The sequence below is a fragment of the Sinohyriopsis cumingii genome, unplaced genomic scaffold, assembly GCF_028554795.1.
Source record: "Sinohyriopsis cumingii isolate HCF-2022 unplaced genomic scaffold, ASM2855479v2 utg000160l, whole genome shotgun sequence".
NCBI classification, from domain to species: Eukaryota; Metazoa; Mollusca; class Bivalvia; order Unionida; family Unionidae; genus Sinohyriopsis; species Sinohyriopsis cumingii.
This window is the reverse complement of record NW_028315873.1, coordinates 9,941,897-9,963,162: the sequence shown is the minus strand read 5'-3', so window position 1 is coordinate 9,963,162 and position 21,266 is coordinate 9,941,897. Positions and strand designations below refer to the sequence as shown.

The following is a 21,266-nucleotide window of genomic DNA, read 5'->3' as shown; positions in this document are numbered from 1 at the left end:
TTGACCTTCAAATTATAATCAAAATGAAGAGATGGGAAACAAATTCTCATATGCTTGTATTGAAATCCCAAGTAGAACAAAATGGCATAGGCAGCTATTGAATGAGGTGGTCAAATTCACTTGGTTGTAACTTGGTACCTGGTGGTATATAGGTGAAATAAAATTTCATCACTCCATAACGAGTATCACCTAAAATAATGGTTTGTAAATGTATAGTCAAAGGAAGGACATTAAGATAAGCAATGTTGTTCACAACAAAGAAAGCTCCTCCTGAGGCTCGGTCAGCATTTTCTGCAAAGGTGTTTCGAAAAGGGGTAATTTTAAGTCAACTTGAGAGCAGGTTGCGTTTTTATTCTGCATCCATGTCCTGAAAGTTGCAAAAAATATTATGCAGGTTTATAAGGTCATCAGACCCCTTGTGCTGCCTGTTAGGGTTCCATTTCTTTTTCTTATTTGGTAATTTGGGCATTGGGGCATCAATGAATGCTGCCTGTGCAGAGATTGTGTTTTTTTCTCAAGCCCACGATGATAAATACTTGAAGATTCGGTTTCATCTGGTAGACTTCTCTGAGTGTGTGCACCCTTTGTTATCTTTTGACTTGTCTCTGCAACAGTTGAGGAAAACGTGCCATGACACTGGGAGTTATACATTCTACCATCTTTCTAGCCTCTGGAAAATGGATATTTGAGCATATTTCACCATTTAAATATTCTCACGTTTCCAGGTGAGTAAGATGGAGTCAGTGTCCAGCAAATTTCTGACAAATTTCATAGGGTTTGGGCAAATGATAGTGACACATTGGTTCTTCAGGCCTTCACTTATTTCCGTGTCATTGACTCAATCCAGTTTACAATGAAGAATCACATCCTTGGATGAGTTAGATGAGTTCAGTGAAGTGTGTGCAAAAGATACTACTGGAAGATCATGGAAAGTCTCAATTTCCTGGATATTTTCATATTTTCAGTATGTACTCTTTGCTCACACTCTACAAGCAAACCTGATTTCACTTTTTCACTATTTTCTGTGTGCTGACTAACCTAAGTACAGTCTTTTCGACTATAAATGAAGCTAGTACAACAAGCACCCTATATGCATATTTTGACTGAATCATAATGAATCACGAACATGATTCCAAACTACTTGGTTCACTGTCTGTGTATGACAGCGGTTTGGATGTTTTTAGTCGATTTTTCTTTTGATATTTATTATGTATTTATTATGTTTTTGTTCTGCATGCTCACCTACCAGCAAGAGTACATTTATCTAGTATCAGAAAAAAACAAGTGATAGGACTTTAGAATTAGTGTGATGTGCCACCCTATTTATGACGTTGGAGATGTGACTGACCGCATCCCAATCATGATTGTACTTGGTCTTCTCTACCAACTGGTACGCCATGTGAAAGGCCAGATCCAGAGAGAGAATATAAACTAAATAATACACAAATTTTAAAGTAGTTAAAAACCTACCTGGAAACATTGTACCATTGAGTGGGTTACATATTGATGCAGTGAATCTTTGACAAGGCTAGGCACTTCCATACAATAGGTGTTACTGTGCAATTGTGCAACCTGTAGCAATAAAGCGAAAAGGTGGCCCGTGCTTCAACAAAATGACTACCAGCCATAACTCAAAGACTGGTGAAAAGCTCTGAAGGATGTACATATGTCATCTTCAACCTTATTAACTGGCTGCATTGAATATATTATGCATGGGGGCATTGGTGGACTTGTAACAAATGGGTAGCCTAGATTTGCATAATGCAACTTTGTTGTATTGGCTTGTCGATGTTCTTTTTGACAAAGCTTTATGAATCATATTCAACACCCTTTATTCTGGATCTCTATCGGTGTTACCAGCAATGTGTCTTCTGTATCATGCAGTTTAACATTTGGAGTGGGAGTCATTCCTGCTTCCTCAATAAAACTGATAAAGAGCCAAAGGAAAGGTGTACACTTTACATGTCTTGTTCACTACTTTTGGACTGACCCTATTTTCTTGCCCATTAGAAAACTTGACCATGTCTTCTGTCTATTTAGTGCAGGCAAGTCACGATTCATAATGTCTACTGTCACCAAAAAAGTTTCTGAAACACCTGCATTTCTTTGCATATAGAATCCATTTTGTCCTAGACCATGCCAGAATATTATGAGCAAAACATATCAGGCGTAAATACAATGTGATGATTGTATGTGTCCATGAGAGGTCATACATAAACGATAGTCGACTAATGGAAAGTGAAAATAGGTATCAATGAACTTAGCAAGAACAAAAGGGTAATTAAATACATACTGACAATATCTTATAAGTGTATCATAATAATGAGATAATGTGTGCGAATAGTCAAAGGTATGAACAAGAACAGCTCGATTGTGGTGCATAGCTGGTATTATGATGCTATTGATATAAAGAAATTTCAAATGAAATAGTAACAAATTTATTTGCACAAAATATCGGATTCTATCGACAAAAATACAAAAAATGAATTCTGCATTATATGCGATGATTGTTTGACTTACTGTGCCCCAAAAAGACTTTTGGAGTTAATACTAATGATACATAATATAAGGAACAGAGCCTAGTTGGGTAAGAGGAAGTAATATGCAAGAGTTACTTCCTTTTGTTTATATGAGGTAATAGCATTGTTTTCAAGTCAAATGGGAGGGCTTAATTCTGGTGAAAGCAAAAGTAATTTTTAATGTTAATATGATTGGGTACTATAATGGATGGATAAATGTTAAAATGCTAAGTTTTTGTAAATAGTAAATTTCTACACAGTTAATGTTAAATAAAATACATCTGTCACAATCAGTTTAGAATAGGCTTAGAGTGAATGTAATATTTTACAAAATAGTTTAAACAAAATAAGAAATTTACAAACCAATTAATTCCTGAGAAAGCTTTCCCTTCATCTTAAATTCAATCCACTTGTCTGAGACAGCTTTGTTGTTTCTCAGGATGAACATGTCATCAGCAGTGATGAGAGATTTAAGGGCATCAATCAACCACTTTGGGTCCAATATAATCTTATTCCTCAGTACATCCATGCTGCAGATGGAAGGTAAAGATTATGTAACAAAATAATCTATATACAGCACCTGGTTCTAAAATGTATCTACTACTGTTTCTGTTGCTGATTTATATATTTTCATCATAACTAAATCACTAGCAACTCATCAATCTGACCTTAGGAGAGAGTGATCTTGATGCTTTGTATCACATAATAATAAAGGTCAACTGCATATTCCAAGTAAATATTTACAATACAGTCCAACATAAGTATGTATATGTGTATCTGTATGTATGCAAATAAATCCCAACTTTACAGAGCTAAATTAAAGGCAGAAAACTGATAAAGTCAGAAATACTCAAAATCCTCAGGAAAATTAACCTTTAGAGCAGATAATAAAGAGGTTTTCATGCAAGATGAGCAACAAAGAAATAATTATTTACAATGCAAATAAACAAATTGTTAAGAGTGAGAATTCATAAATCACATTGATAGAATGCATTTTATATAAACAACATTTTGTTCCATGATTTCCTCTAGTAGCATATTTATCAAAATATTTAAGCTGAAAAACAGTAGTCCAATGACACGGCATGCACTGTGGTCAATGTTCACCAATTTTGGTGTGTGTGTGTGATTTGGATTTTTAATGTAGCTTTAACAAGTTTTTAGTCATATCGTTACAATGTCTGCACTGTGACAGTTTACACTGATGTCTAGCACTGGGGCATCATGCTGCAGACATGTAGCATGATGTTCCACCCAGTCACATTATCCTGACACCAAGCTGACCAGTCCTAACACTAGGATCTTAATGCTAAATACCAAGCAAGGCAGCTGTTAGTACTATTTTTGTAAGTCTCTGGTATGAGTTGGCCAGGGATCGAACCCATGACCTCCTGCATCTGAGGTGGATGCTATAACCACAAGGCCACTGAACGGTCCCTTTCTGATGTAAGCAAGTGCAAGATATGTGTGTCTCATACTCAAGCAACATTAGGTCCAAGTGTGTGCTGAATCTGCAAAACAGGCTGCATTGGGAATATTCCTATTTTCACATGTCAATAACTTGCAAAGTATTCCAGTAATACATTTCATCACAATTTAGACGTGTTATTGTATTTAATAATATCAATCTTCCAGTAATAGATTTCAAGCCGATATAGAAAGTGAACTGTTGTATTTAATAGTCTGCAGTGTTCCACTAATACATTTTATGTCAGTGCAGACTTGGCTTTGTATTTAATAGTATGCAGTGTTCCACTAATATATTTCATGTCAATGTGTAAGTGCTGTGTTGTATTTAATAGTCTGCAGTGTTCCAATAAGACATATGATGTCAATGTTTACATACTATTTTGTATTTAATAGGATGCAGTGTCCCATAATACTAAACGTGTAAGTGACGTTTTGTATTTAATAGTCTGCAGTGTATTAACAGGGAATCCTTATAAAAATGTTTATTGGAGAGCTTCTTTAAAATCTGAACCAACTGGAATAATTTGTTGAAGTATTTAAGAAAAAGTCTAAGATGCTCAGACAATAGAATCAGCCAGAATAAACAGCTACATCTTTGGAAAACTGAATCAAAACATTATTTACAGAAAACCTAGATGCAAATGTAAACTCTGATGTCATGTATCAATGAAATTTATGTAATAGCTTGAAATCACCAAGCTTTCATGTCAAAGAAGCTCTATTTATATTTGGTGACAAAAAGACATTGCCAGAATGTCAGAGGCAATTAGCATGCTCATGACCAAAAATAGTGAGACCGATTACCTTTCCAAGGAACTGATCTAAAACACATCCCCCAAAAGCAATCTGACTGATTAATTTTTCATGGAATTTTGATAAATGTCAAACATGCACCAAAATAAAGTTCTTCCTAAATGAAAACAAGGAAGAATAAAACAGACCAGTCCTGAATTGTCAGAGACATAAATAATTACATGCATCCAGCCTTTCACTCATAGTAGAAATTGATATGTCTTGTCTGCATAAAGCTAAATCACTATCATCTCCATTCTCACACAGTTATCTCCCTTTAATACGAAAATAATACTTTTATTTCTTCAGAGAGGAAAACAATTCCATTCTCACCTGAAATAAAGGACTGTCCCAATATCATGCTGGAACCTAAGAAATAAATCCAGCTCATCTATGGATATTGGAATACCACCTGTCTGGTTCAATTCTGTCAGTAAGCTTAGAGGAATCACCTGCAGACACAAAGAAAGACAATCATGTATAGGATCGTATTCTACATTAATTTGATGCTGTTTTCGTTGTAGAAATATATGTTTCTGTCATGATCTTCATATTTGTATGTGAATGATATCGCAAGATCTACACTCATATAACATTATTTTCTTTTACAATTAACTGAACAGTAACTCAAATATATAGTATTACCAATACATAAATTTAATGTAACACAATTCAGTTACATGGAAGCTGTACAAATGCATCATCGTATATGCATATTTTAAATATAAGTCAGTTACATGTGATTATGATGTAGAATCATTTTCAGATTTCTCACATATTACATGCATGTGGAAAAACAAGCATTCCCAGCTAGAAAAAAAAAAACACTCTACATTGTCACTGACTTGAAATTTGCTTTCAGTGATGCTCACATGATACCAACTCAACATGCATTTGTGCCTCATGATAACTGCAATTTAAGCTGTCAATTTTCATCATATTAAATACTCTCTCTCTCTCTCTCTCTCTCTCTCTCTGTATGGCTACCATAGGTACTGTTGATACATTTCAAAATCATTGTGTAAATCAGTGAATCATTAAAATTAAGTCATAATGATATAATTGTAAGAAAGACCACAAGCTAGACATGTTGAGGAAAATAACCATTGTATGAAGGAAAACTTTACAAAACACAATGTGCATAAAACCAATTTTAAAACCTGAGCTGAACATATACTAATCTGGAATGACTTTATTGAAACCCTGCAAAACCTACATTTTGGAAGAAAAGGGTTTATGGTCATGTGTCATGTCAGATGCTTCAAGATGAGATACGACGCTTTTCCAGACAAAACGTTTTTAGCAATGTTACTATCTGGGAACATGCTAGCAAAGACTTTTAAAGGAATAACTTGTATGCTTTGAAACATTTTGCAAAGTACAAATAACTTCAAACCAAGCTATGTCATGAACTAATAGGATGACTTAATGGTCGTTGTCAAGTTCACAGAGATTGTTATGTTGATAGCCTGTTGAGAATCCAAGTTGGCTTTGGGATGTGGAACACGAAAAAACAAATACAGCATCTACTACTTCGAATCACTTTTTGCATTAGTTTTCAGTTGCATGGGGTTCCTGAAAGAATTCTAGAATAATATTAAAATTTAAGCCTTTTTCTAGTTTTCATGGAATTAAAGAGTTCTGATGGTTCTGAAGGATCACTATGGACCTGAATAGATGATATAACCTATTTTCGTTTCCTACTTTAATAACGATATATTTCAAAGTGATAATTTGACAAATGGCAAAGCCACTAGTGAAAGTTTATCCTTTTTAGTAAATTTGCAAACTCACTTCACTTTCATCATACAATGTGACATAAAAAAGTAGCAGGATTAAGTTGTCTTAATCTGACACAGTAAATTACACTTTTGTCTTTTTGTAAACTATCTGACTCGGTCTGAAATAAATGCAAGTCCTATTCAGCAAATTCTCACAGTGGTTTTATCGTTGATGTCAAAGGAAGTAATGGGGCATAACTTCAGAGACTGGAAGGGTGTCTCATCAAATTTCTTTCTAGAATATTAATTTCCATACCTGAAATGCATGACATGTTCTATTTAGTTCGTCTAGCTTAATGACTACTAGTCTTCCTGCAAGTAAAACTTTTGTAGGCACACAATCAATTGTTGCATGGCATGATCAGGTATGTTACATTTTCAGATGTGAAAATATAAGGATATATTTTTCACATGTGAAAATATATGAATGAAAAATATTAAAATTGTTTTGCCAATAAGTCTCTCTATTTCACACATGAAGTATGTAAAAACTGTTGATAAATCTCTTTATGTTAAAAACCCATGAAAAGTTGTTTTGAATAAAGAGTGGGCTTCTTTACCCTTGTAAATCTATCACAGATGACTGAATATGAATTATTCCTCTAACACAAAACAAAGTATTTTCAAATAATGTTTTAAATCATGTATGTAAAATGTGTACCTTCACTCCAGCTGCTCTCAGCTTCATCAACTCCTGTTCCAGAGGAATCCACCTTGCAGGTATTTTCTCACCCCAGTATGGCTGTTGTGATGCCACCTCTACAATTTTCCTCTTCAAATTCTCCAATTTGCTGTCTGCAACAGTGTTGTCAATGGCAAAGTCCTCATCAACCAAGTGAAACCTGGTCGGTTTGTCACCAAGATAAATGCGGATGGCTTTGAAGTATCTCTCACAGATCGCATGTACCTCAGCCTGGTTGCTCTGGAATTATAGGGAGTAAATTGGCACAAAGTGTGAAATGGCAAAATCACATAGTTTATGAATAAAAGCAATATTTATAAAGCTTCCATGTTCATTCATCCGAATTTCTGTATTTTCAATCATTGGCACAATGAACTGATATTAGTTTTAGTAATACAGTTGATAACATGATCTGTACCATAAATTATATTTTTGTCATAATCTACTTTAAAATTTCTCTTCAATACAAAACATTATTAAATAACATACTCCTATGATTCTATCCAACATATAATTTATATTAAGCCATCAGGTCTTTGTGATAGTAGGAACATTTTATTCAATGATTTTAATACATATCTTTAAAGTTCTTTTTTTTTTCTTTTACTTCCTGTATCATCTACCCAGTCATTTTATGAACCTCAAGTTAGATTACTGTAAGCTAATTAAAATAGTTTTAAATTTGTATATGGTAAAACTTCCCTGATTGATACATCTGTAAATCCTGAAGACTGGCTATATCTTTTGTATACAGTGAAACGACCCAAGACAAACTCTTCTGTAACCCCTGCAGAGTGGCTGTTTGGTTCTGCTACTTTGATAGTAATCAAATATATGTAACTATGCAAAATTATGATAAGGACGAAATGTTGGAGAATGGAGTGACCTGTCTTTAAATATGAAGATCTAATATCAACCTCTTTGTCTGTTTGTCTGGACTAACTGTTAAATGCAATATGTTTTCCTCTACTTTATCCCTTGCTCTTTACAGTTGCATCACGCAGAAATAAATGTCACTGTCCCTTTCAAAACATGACTACACAAACCTCGCAACCTTCATGCCCATGACATAAGAGATCGCAATAGTTACATTATATCAACAATAAACCCTTTCTAATGTTGTTATACATGAATTCAAAAATATTAAATGAATGTTACATACTGTTTGTTGAAACCTAAAAGGACACGATTCTCATCATATTTATTCCAAGAACAATTACCCAAAATTTGTCACTATTGAATCAATCTGGACATAGCCAGACATCATATGTAAATGCAGTAGTGATGTAAGACATTAAAGATATCAAAATATTGTTTCAAAATGCCACATTCTTGGTAAAGCTGACATTCTCCAAGTTGTTCACTCAATAGATATATTGAAAATTATGCATCCTTTGTTTCTGTTACAGACTGTGACTGGCATGTCATATTTTTGACTTCATGCAGGTGTGACTTGATGTAACATTGTTTAAGTTTGCTTGGCCCAATGGTTAAGTGGCTACCCCATCTGGCTACTGGGCAGTGGCAGCAAATTCCAACTTTTTGCAGTCAATAGACTCTGACCTCACACCCTAACACAAATATAGTGTGCATAATGTTACAAGTCTATGCTCTTAAAATAAGTAACAGAAAAGATTGAAGACAACAAGCTTTGTAAAATTTAACAAATAATTTATTACTCTAGAATACAAAGTGAAAAAATGGGAAGAATGACATTATGGTACTGCAGATTAAATCCAAAAATAATCCAAGAATTATAGTCACAAGTAATAAAAAGTCCTGAATAAAACTCAGTTCAAGTCCCGAAGAGATCCGAAATTGAAGGAGATGATGTCTGTAATAACCTATGAAGTGCAGATGTGTCAAAAGTCTCTTGTTGAATCACAGAAAATATTATTCCAGTTTTGAATTCAGAATAAATTCCAGTGAATGTCTTTGTCCAAGAATTCTATCAGTTATGTGATGTGATGTGATTTTGATTTTCAACATAGCTTTAACAATTTTTCAGTCATATCGCTACGATGTCTGCAATGTGGCAGTTTATAGTGATGTCTAGCACTGGGGCATCATGCCAAAGACATGTAGCATGATGTCCCACCCAGTCACATTATCTTGACACCGGGCCGACCAGTCCTAACACTAACCTCTTAATGCTGAGCGCCATGCGAGGCAGCTGTTAGTACCTTTTTTGTAAGTCTTTGGTATGACTCGGTCGGGGATCGAACCCATGACCTCCTGCATCCGAGGCAGATGCTCTAACCACTAGGCCACCGGAGCGGTAGAATTTTATCAGAGCTCTTTTGTATTTCACACTGGGATTTACTGTTTACTACTCCTACAAATAGGGCTTCATCATCTCAAAATAGTGGTTTTGTTATGCATTAATTTTAGCACATCGGCATGAACCAGCATCTGCCTCTATGTTAACACAGAAAATCTGCTGATCCTACAATGCTTTGCAAAGACCAAACTGAACAAACTGAAGTTTGCTTTTGTTGCTTATTTGACCAGTGGGGTGGATCTAACTTTAACTATGTAATAAGTTAACGCATACCTGACATCATTGCATTGCATTATATCTTTCCACGGTCCTAGTCCCAGTCGAAAAACATCATTCCCTTCACCAATTAGTAATTACAGGCCTTGAAATATAAAGTAACACAATCCTAGCCTGATGCCTTGGCCTATTCCAACATCTGGAATATAACCCTTCTCTTACTTGGGTTGAAACTGAAGACATGAATAAGGTTGAAGTCATGAATGTCTCATCATTAGCTGGTAAGTATTGCCAAATTAGTGTTATTCCCCATATATGTACACTTGTATCAGAATAACAAAAGTCTCTAATTTTCCAATCTGGTGAGAGGATAGTGGGTGAAGATAAACTGTAAGGTGTAACATTAATCAAAGATATATATGGGTCTGATAAAAATGGAATATCAACTTACATAGAAATTTGTACTCTGTGGACCTGGGTTTGAATCTCAGTAGAGTACGAATTAAAAATTCTCTAACCTGTATGATAGTGTTATTTGTATTAAAATATTAATTCTGCCTGCTATTATGAAGCACTCTTCTATAGAATCCAGGGATAGCACTTTCCGTTAATCTTGTGTATATTTATAATTTTCAATAAATAATTCTATATACTTTTATTTCTTTCATAGGAACCTGGAATGACTGTGTAGATACATGAGAATCAATTACTAAGCCATCATGAGAATGTGTCTGCTACACACGAGTGCATATAACACTGACTGAGTAACATCATTTTTTTGGTGATGTGTGCTTCGTCGTGAAGGAATATGGGCTTATGTGTGCAGGCAAGGTGATGGGTGCTGTTTACCCATAGACGTGGGTTCATATCTCCATAGAGTACAAATTAAAAACTCTCTAACCTGTATGATAGTATATATATATATATATATATATATATATATATATACACACACACACACACACAGGAGTACAGATATATACTGTCCGTGTTGTCTAGTCATTAATTTGTTCTTACAGACACGCGACTATAGCAAAGCAGGCAAATAAATTTAAGTCTATAACTTGAAACGGCAGCAGTTATTTTGTCTGAGTACCTTACAGGCACATAGTATATTTAGATACATGTAATGCATGCTGAAATTTTTCAATTAAGACTGAAACCAGCAGCATCTTTTATGGATACAATCAATGGAAGCAATCAATACTAGTTTAACTGACATTTTTTTATCGTTACATAAGAATGATTTTCATTGGTTGGATGTAGGGCTTCCCCAAAATATCTTTTTTTTTTTAAATGCGTTATGTGCAACCTGTACAATTCAGGTAGCAACGTTTAATACATTCTGCATGTTGCCTTTAAACTGGTCCTGGCTGAACCTTTAATGTGCCAAACATAATTACAATGTATTGGCAAGTTCTATCTCAGCAGCAAAATATAATTTAAATGTGTCATGGTTCAACAGAACCCAAAATCAGTGAATTTTAAAATGGCCCTTGTAAAAATACTGGAAAGATATATTTTCAATATAGTCACTTTATTCATTCTTTCTTATAAGATAACTCTAAAATAAGCATTGTGAAGAAAACCATTTTCACTTAGGCCCTATTGGATGCAAGTCTTTTTCTGATAACTCAATGTGTATGTGACCGTACACACAGAAGGAGTAGTGATACTATTTTCAAGATGGTCACAGTTATGGCCATATTGGACTTCAGATCAATATCTTTTTTATTTATGTCCAACTACTCCAATCCCTTGATAACTCACACCCTGTTAACTCCGGAACCCGCTTATAGCATGGGATCAGGCGTACATCCCATTTTTTAAACCAGAAAATACCAAAACATCTATTCCTATTTGTTGAACTTGAACAAAATCATGATCAAAATTGGTAATGGAAACTGATATATTGCTCGTTTTATCATTGAATATGGTAGAGAGGACCTGGAAATTTTCATCAACAATATGAAATATCAGCTTTAAAAAGAAGTCACACAATTTGTCACACTTTTTTCTAAATGACATTCTTTCTACACTGTAATTATCGATACTCAAGGAAATTTTTATGAATGAAAATGTCACTTATGCCTAGTGGAGACAGTCCTTTGATAAATAAATGCAAATTAAATAATTGTTTGCATCAATTGAAATTTGTGTTCTAGTTCATCATAAATTAAATGTGTCCTGCTGTAATTAAATATAAAATGTTTCAATCTAAGCATTTCTATGAGAACCTAGTTAAGTGCCAACCGTGTTTTTATATCAGAATAGCGAAAACATTTGTTGCATTTTTGCAATAAATAAAAAGCTGCCCTCCTTTTCTATTATCATTTGATTACGTCTTTGGAATCTAATAAAGGATGTGGAATAAACAACAAATTTAAAAGGCATACAAATCCTACATGCTTAAGAACCAGCGCCTTCGGTCGTATGACAAGAAACTTAATTCAGTTGATCATTTGAACACTGTTATAAACGTTATTGTGTACATAATCTAATTAAACTACCTTACATTAACCTACTCAATTATAACTGTGATCAAAGATAGCAAGGCAACCAAGCGAAATGAGTACTTAGTAAAAAAGTGCATTGTTTTAATGATATGGACCATTGTGGAGAAAACAAGCTTCAGAGAATTCCTGAACTCACACATAGAGATATGCAAAAGGATGATAAGAAGTTTCGCTGTTACTTGTAATAAATTCACAGCATCAATATTAAACTAACTGAACAATTAAAAAGTTCAGTTTCAACCTCGACAGTTGTCTCACAAAATATTGCATTTATTTTATAAAAAAAAGGATTTTTTTTATTAGTGTATTAACTGATTCACCAATTAGTCTGGTTCCTGGCTTCGAAAACTACTTGTTTCAAAAAAGGTATCATAAACCACTCCGTGAACCAGACTAAAAATAAAATCAAAAAGTCATGACGTAACTCATGAATGTTTTCACATACCATGTTGGTTGTTGAAACCAGTTGGAAATGTTATCAATCTTTAAGATGTTGGACATTTTGAAAATAAATGTGATTTATAAAGAATAACAAAGAACATCAGAAAAAAGCGATTTATCGACAATTATTCTCGACAAGATTTTAAAATGAGAATTCAAACAGCAAACAGTCCAGTTCCCCCCTCAACCCCGTGGTTCTCCAGATGTCTTTGTCTAGCTGAATTCTGGGAGGTCTCTCAGTAACTTGCACCCTTGCTTCTAGTGCGGTCTATGTTTTTGGACCCCGTTGTGCGTGAGTTATCGAGGGAGAGGTGTATACACCAAGTCTTCTAGTGAAAACCCCATACTGAAAAGACTTCCCAATTAAACAGATTTGTAACAACATTTGAGTCAGATTGGATACATGTGCGCTAAAAAGAAATATAAACAACCCCATGTCAATATGACCTTCGTTTCAAAGTGGGGGCACCAAGTGGCCTGAAGTGCTCAGTGTTACGGATCACTGCCATCTCACCTTTGTCTGCATATGCTCGAGTCTCAGGTTCTGCAAATGTGGGTATGTGAGAAGGCTTGCTAGCAGCTTCTCGTGGGTCAGTGGTTCTTTCCAGGGTCTTCCCAGGTTCTTCCTCAACCATTTATACTGGCATCCATGTATAGCCTATGTTGTGTTGAAAAATGGCATTAAACCCTACAACAACAACAACAAGCTACTACTTTTCAAGGGGAGTAGAGAGAACAAGATTTTAAAGATAGCTCCCAAAACAGTCACAGTGGATATCAGATGGGCACCAGTTTTACATGAGATCGACTAGACACGATAATAAATCTTAAAATGAAAACCTTATGTCTGGATACTATCCATTCTGAACGAATAGTGAAAGCAAGATCTTGCAGATGGCCACCATGGCAGCAATACTGACTTTCAGACTGGCATCATTTCCATTAAGTGCCATTTTTCATTAATATTCCATGTTGATCATGACTTTCCATTTAGAATGGTGACAGCAATTTTCAAGCTGATTGCTATTGCTGCCATAATGGCCATAAGATCGGCACTATTTTTAATTTTTTACCAACATGATAAGAAACTGATTATTGAAAAGCCCATTATGATATTAACATCCATTCAGTAGAAATAGTAATAGCTAGATTTTCAAACGGCCATGCTGTATGTCCAACAGGCATCATTTCCATTTAGGATCAACCAGACCATGAGATAAATGCATGTGTAAAATTTTATAGCAATCCTCCAAGCAGTTTAAATGAGTCATGATAACAACTGTATGCTAATGGACAGACGAACTTTTGACAACAGGCCATACCAGTTGATCTTCTGGTCTATGACCAATAGAGCTAAACAGGCAGAGGAGGAAAAATCTAACACATCTGACATTAATGTCCATAACCATAATTTGTACCTGTGAAACTTTATCCACATGTGTTCCCACCAAAATCACAGGGGGGATGCTGACTTCTGATGCTGTTGCACAGGAGTGTATAGAGTTTAGCCAAACTTCATTCAGTTCTGAAAATACATTCAGTTCTGAAAATAAATTATAAACAAGAGTAGTGTCAATGGAACATATGCACCCACCCCAAGTCATTTAACTGCTGATATATATATATATATATATATATATATATATATATATATATATATGTGTGATTTCCATGATTTTCTAAAGCTATATTTCCAGGGTTTTTACAGGATGAAATACATTTTTTCAAGGTTTGCATATGACCATAAGTGATTGGAATTAAATAAATTTTAGATTATAAAACATGCATTTTCTAAATCTAAAGATGTTTCTCTTTCAAGACTCTTCAAAGCATCTAAGTCGGAACAGACGATCATGTACAAAACCACAAAAGGTATCGTATGAAACAAGTTTGATTATATTCCTATAAATTGTCATATAAAGCCAATTCAATCTACAGAATAAAAATTCTAACTTTATCTCGCTCACCTGCATCATGCTGCTATGTGGGAACAACATAATGAACATAAAATTAGTTTTGTTTCCTATCAAACCTTAAATTCTAAAGAATTCTATAGCAATATATATATTTGCATTTTATAGCAAGTAAACATTTCCTACTATAGTATAAAAAACAATACATGCAAATAATTAGAATCTTGTCTTGCAACGAAAACAGTTTAACCATGAATTTATCTGTGCCAATAAAACCCCAAACAAGATTTTTCAAACAACCTAATCTCTTTAAGACGATCTGGTTAACAATCCATCATGATTGATTTAAATTTTGACAAAAGACCTTAAAAATTATGCACTTTTGAATAAACAAGGACTGAATTTTCTGTCAAATCAATTTGTCTTGTAATTCATTAAAGCAGTCCCCAAACCTGTGTTGATACAGGGGCCAATAAAATATTGTTTCTGATATATAATACAAGGGATGACAATTCCTCATTTCAGCTCTGAGAGTCAACAATCTGGACAAAAAATTTCACTTAAAACAAATGGCAGTCCATTTTCTAATCCGGGTTTTCTCCAAATATTACCATCCAATTTTCATATTTGGGCATTTAGGTTGGGGCATTGGATCATTGCAATTGCATATAGAAATTTTGAATTTGCTGCCACCGTGCCATAGTGACATATGGTAGTAGCTTACCAGAGAGCCTAGAACATTTAAACTTATGTTACATCAACTTATACCTGCACGAAATGAATGGGAAAATAATGTATTTTCTCAGAAATAGCAAGTATTATAATCGTTATGTCTTTAATCCGCTGAAAGACAAGACTATGGCATAAATAAAACCTGACCCAGTACTCACCATTTACGTTACTAGTCATAAAACTTGACAAATCTCAAATGACAACATCGGAAGTCCAATAATCATGTGATATCAACAACAAACTCCTTTCTAATGTTGCTGTACAGAAATTCAATTACATTAAATGAAAGTCAGATACCTTTTGTAAAAACCAGCAATACAGCCAGTCTGATTTATCAAGCAGAAAGCAGATGTCAACGTGGTAGTCACGTGATACAACAAAACTCCAGAAGTTGTTCTTGGTATACATAAACATGGAAAATTTTGTGTTCTTTCATTTTTGTATTTTTATTACAACCAGTATACAACTTTCTTTTAATATTTTCCAACAAGATTTAAATATTGCTAGGCCATCTGGTAAGCGGCTATGCTTTGCCACCACCACGTTGGCCTCTTGTGATGCTAGACTGGTATTCATACCTTCCATGTAAGGGAAGATATGGAAATCAAGCTGACTTTGAAAATAAAAGTCTAATCCACTCAGCATTAGGACTGACTGAGCATATATGTTTATTGCAAGCAACCAAACGATCCATACCGCACACTCCGAATATTCAGGCTAGAACTCGATAAATTAACTCGCGATCAGTTTAGTTGCAACTCAAATACATGATTGTTTCAGGCATCAAGCGATGGCAGAAAATTCCCATGTTTTCCCCAAACTTTCGTTAATATTTGTGCAATTCAAAAACTTTTCATGCTGAGGAAAAAAATTATAATTTCTCCCGACTTTTTCCCGATTTCCTGGTAGCGTGGGAACCCTGTGCGTGTGTGTGTATGTATACTTTAGTGCAAAATCTATTCACTTTTTTCAGTAACAATAGCTCTGACCTTTGATCTTTAGATCCCAGTATCAATTAACTTTTTCCTTACCCTAATGAGTTTGGTCCATGTTATTACTTGACACCCAGTGCATGCCATCTACAGCTGTTGTTTGAAGGATGTGATGTAAAGTTTATGCCAAAGTGCAAAATAACATTTTTATTCTTTCAGTCTCAGTGATTTTGACCTTTGATCTATTGGGTTCAAATCAGTAGCAGGGTTTTCCCACTCCAAGTATAAACCATCTACATAACGTGGTCACAGAAAATCAGAAAGAACACAAATTATTGAGAGGAAACTATTATTTTCTAGTTTTTTCTTGAAGCACTTGGGCTTAAAATTGATGCCGTATATGGTAGCAAACTCAAGTTATTGCGTGGAAACCATTATTGTACTTTAATAACACTGACCTTTTAATTTCAATATTAATAAAAGTCCTTTTTTATCCTTCATGCAAGCTATCCACAATATTTTATAACTATATATTTCAGAAAACCTGAGTTATTTTAAGGAGACAGCTGTCTTCCCTGAATCAGTGACCTTGACCTTTAAGCCAAAATTCAAGATGCAGAAGGTGATGGACTCGATATTTAATGTGATATATGTGAACTTGGAACAAAAAGATGCTCTGACAGATGGACAGTGTGATAATAAATTGCTCTCCACTTTACAGTGGGCATACAAAGGGCCATGTTTTAAGTTTCAAATTTCCGTAATAGTCAAATATAATACTGCTCTTTCAACAAAATATATCCCCTTTAAATATTTCAATTCTATATTTCAGAGGCTATATTGCAATAAGTTCAAATATTGTAGTGTAAAAATTAGTTATACAAAGAGACTGTATATAAGGTTTACACAATACTTGAAATAAAAATTTACTGGTGTTTTCCTGGATGCAATTCATTTCTTCTAATGTTAAAATCATTTTGGTTGATAAAGCATGCCTTGGGGGCAAATGAGTCTCCATAGATACTTGTCGAAGTCAGTTTATCACTTTACTCAACACAGTAGATTTGTCACAATACTAATTACACTGTTACTAAAATAAACACTGGCACTCAATACAAGCTTGATACTAGAAGAGATCTTCATATACTGTCATCACTCTGAATACAATACGTTCATGACCAGAAACCAATATTGGTGACAAGTCTGCAACACATGCATGTGTAAAATGCAACTTTCTTTGTGACCTGTTCTGGACTGACAAATTGGCATAATTTATATATGCCATATGTTAAGTAACACTAAGCTTCAAAGCTTGCTTAAGGTTTAAAATTCACAGCTATTCTCAACATTCCTACTTGCATCTACTTGATTCAGGGATAAGTAGTCAAATTTCCTTGGCACTGGACAATGAGTAGGAGAAGTGGTTTTGATGAAGCCTGCCTGTGTCTGGTTGGTGTCCAAACATCGACTTTCAATATAATCTGATTATGGACAGGTATGTTTGATACATTTTCAAACCCACTTATAAGATGGGATTCTACGTTGAAAATTCATAGATTTCTAAATATTTAGCAAGGACTGACAGTAACAATCACTTCAAAGATGGGGTGGGCAAGGGTTGCTATTGATAATAATGCTTAACAACATGTTCCTAGTGTCAACTACCTTATAATAGCAGTGACTTTTTGCAATAAATTTTCATTAAATTTACAGACTAGTTGGAAGCTCGGAGAGATTGGATTTATTACCTTCCTCCAATATTTACAAAGATCTTCTTATCTTCCACATAGGAAAGTACACTGATATAGAGTTGGACCAAGATGTAACTACTACTTTACTATTCAAATTGCCTGAGCACATGAATTGACTGTACAAATATATTTAGGGCTATCAAACAAATGATTCATGCTGTATCTGAACTGAATGGAGAGTCCTACAACCCTGAAAATTCCAGTAAAAATTCACTAAATTATAATCAGCTTCCTATGGGTCAGTGTTTCTTACTGGGACTTTACTGGGTTCTTCTGCCACCATTTATACTGGCCACCATGTTTATCTCATGCACTAAACAATGGTATTAAACCTGAAACAAGATATTCAATTAGGACCCAATTATGTATTTTTTTTTTCTTTCATCAAGTGTTGGCTTAAAATGTCCAGCAGTGCCCCTCATCCCACCACAACCTTTTCTCAGAATTTCATGGCTTTTCCTAGATAGGAACAAATCTAATTTGTCTCCCAAATTGTTTCCAATAGCTCAATTAATACTTGTTATGTATAATTTACATTTTTTATCTAGATAAAGATAAATGCAAAATGAAGTTAAATTCCATATGCAAAGAAGGTGGAACAATTTCATGGAATTAAAAGGAAAGCACATGGATGCCAAAGCAACTGCCATGCCAAGGTTCAACTAAGCCTGGATTGACAAGTTTTTCTTTACTTTCTATTGTCTCTTCTTTCCTCTTGGGAAATAAAACTGTGCTGACTTTGCATTATTGTATAAAATAACTAAGAACATAAAAGTTTTATTATTTAAGTCAGGCAGAGTAGTAGTAGAACTCACCATGAACTTTGCACTTCATTATTCCAACACTATCAAAGTAACACTCATCAGCTACAAAATCAGCGAGCTCTTTGCTTATATCTGAAACCAAGAGGTAGATGGCTCGTCTTGTCAGGAATGTCTGGTGTGTCGTGTAAAAGGCGAACTGGCCTGCAAAGTCCCACATTGTCAGTGGTGAAGTTGTGTCTGTATCTTGTTTCAGTTTATAAACATTTTCCTGCAACAATTTTAGCATGGCTATCATGTTTGTTTCTGGCTGAATGGGTGCCATCTGAGCTAATGCTGGGGGGGATTCTTCTTGCTGACTAGCAGTAGATGAAAGATCTAGGCCAACATCATGCTGAGGAGAACGGATGTATAGTACTTCTGATTCCTCGCCTTCAACAGCAATATGAGCCACTTCATGGCTCATATGAGTTGTCTCTCCTTGAGGAGGAATTGTCACCTGTTCCTCACGAGTGGCCTTGTCCTTCATTGATTGCTGCTCATTCAAGACTCTCGCAAGGCGCAGTAATCGATAATCCTGTTCAGAATCTGAATAAATAAGCAAATAAAGCTGAATTTTAAGTTGCATCAAGCAATGAAGTTATCAATGAAATTTAAACAGCAAACTGGGCACATGTACCATCCCAGTAGGATTTTTTAATGATCTTTTATTCAAATGAAAGACACCAATGCTGCATATTTCTAGAAAATAACAATAAAATCTAAGACAAAACAATGGCCCACAGAATGCATATATCCCTGGATTTCATTATTACTTTGTAACAGTTAAAAAAAAAAATATTTCTCCACCTTTTCAATGAAATAGTTTTGATGATTTCTCCATTGTTTTTCCTGTGCTTTAAGGTATCACAACACAAACTGAGTCATTAAGCTGTTATTGCAGCTCACTGTCCCTAAGTAAATAGTATCTTTTTTTCCGAAAGTTACTTGTAATAAACAGAAAGCAGCATCGTTACAATCTAAGCAGAAAATAATGTTATTATTTATTCCCTGACTTTTACTGTAGATTTTCTAACCAGTGAAGAAAGTTACTCGCATTCCACAGAGATCAAGAATAAAGTTTACAAAGAAAAACAAGGTCATTATTAGGTTCGTCATGTTGACTTTAACCTTCGAATGCCTAAATTCCATGAAGATGGTGCAGCCACTGTCTCCAATAATTTAGTACAAATTTTAGGATACACAAATTACACTATGAGACCTCTGTGTTACATCAATATTCACTTTAATAACAGAACAGGATATTAAAATGTCAAAAGTATATGAAAAGTCCAGTATTGTTAAAATTCTGGACACATTCAAATCTTACCCAAGCAAAATTCCATCCAAAACATGACCAAATCTATCAAAAAGAAGGACGATTGCAAGAATGATGCTTGCTACATGTTAACATGTGATGCACATACGTTTTATCATAAGATACTCAACATAAATAAAAATTAATTCTTCTGTCATAATTAAAACTTCTTTAATCTGGAATAAAAAAAAAATATTGCTTTACTCTTCCTGTATATAAAATAATACTGCTTTACAGAAATAATGTTTTATGCATAATTCTGGGGTATATTTAGCACATAATCTTCATGTAATCATTCACAGAGGCAGGAGGAAAACGTTTTGTACCATATCAAATTCTTGATGGCCTTGTTTAAAATGTATGACCATTACAGATCACCATGGTAGCGTAGTCCTCCAATGTAAGACACATCACGCAATATTTTTCTTCGGGGGGTGGGTGGGTATGGGTCTTACAGACTAACTAACGGCACTGTTTAGCATGTTTTGATGTCGACTAAGAGTGTAACAAAAGTCAAATGCTTAGGAATATTACACACAACTGGCAACCAATAATGATTATTCACAGAGTCAGGAGGACCATATCAAATTCTTGTTGGCTTTGTTCAAAAATTATGATTAATATAATAATGATTATTCACAGAGTCAGGAGGACCATATCAAATTCTTGTTGGCTTTGTTTAAAAATTATGATCATTACAAATCACCAGGGTAGGGTAAAATGCTTTTTAATACTGCAACATGAAGTACCTAGTGATTTGAGCCTTCCCTCACATTGTACATAGTTCACCACAGTGCGACAATGTCTGTATAGAAGCCAAGCACTTAATTGGAAGAAGAGTGCTTGTGTATAAACACACGCACACACACACATTAGAAATTGTCAAACCTAGTCTCGATCTTATTTAATGAAACCATTCATAATGAATTTCTCATAGGATTCAAAATTAAGATTCTCCTCTTTTTATGTTCTTATTTGCTTCAAATTTTACCTTCAGCTGATATAGTCTACAGGTGGCAGGGTCCAGTTTTGTAAATTGGCCCCTGGCAAATTTCTGAACTTAAGGCTATGGTGTGACTTTTCAGCTATTATTGTTTAGTATTTACAGATATGGATATATTT

The 21,266-nt window shown here is 34.5% G+C and overlaps 1 protein-coding gene across 3 annotated transcripts in view; it reads right to left on the bottom strand.

Annotated features, from left to right (window-relative positions):
- LOC149774755 (uncharacterized) overlaps positions 1-20,679 on the bottom strand; it is a 55,488-nt gene extending 34,809 nt beyond the window's left edge. For 2 of the 3 annotated variants that reach the window (XM_089944877.1, XM_089944876.1), the window contains exons 1-6: positions 20,471-20,679; positions 18,842-19,375; positions 14,117-14,223; positions 7,224-7,484; positions 5,115-5,233; positions 2,883-3,049 (exon numbers count right to left, since the gene is read on the bottom strand). In XM_089944877.1, the coding sequence (XP_089801003.1) occupies positions 2,883-3,049; positions 5,115-5,233; positions 7,224-7,484; positions 14,117-14,223; positions 18,842-19,316 (1,129 nt within the window). In that variant the 5' untranslated portion in view covers positions 19,317-19,375; positions 20,471-20,679. The remainder of the gene's footprint in view (positions 1-2,882; positions 3,050-5,114; positions 5,234-7,223; positions 7,485-14,116; positions 14,224-18,841; positions 19,376-20,470) is intronic. The other variant, XM_089944875.1, reaches the window with a different exon arrangement.
- Positions 20,680-21,266: the final 587 nt, after the last annotated feature.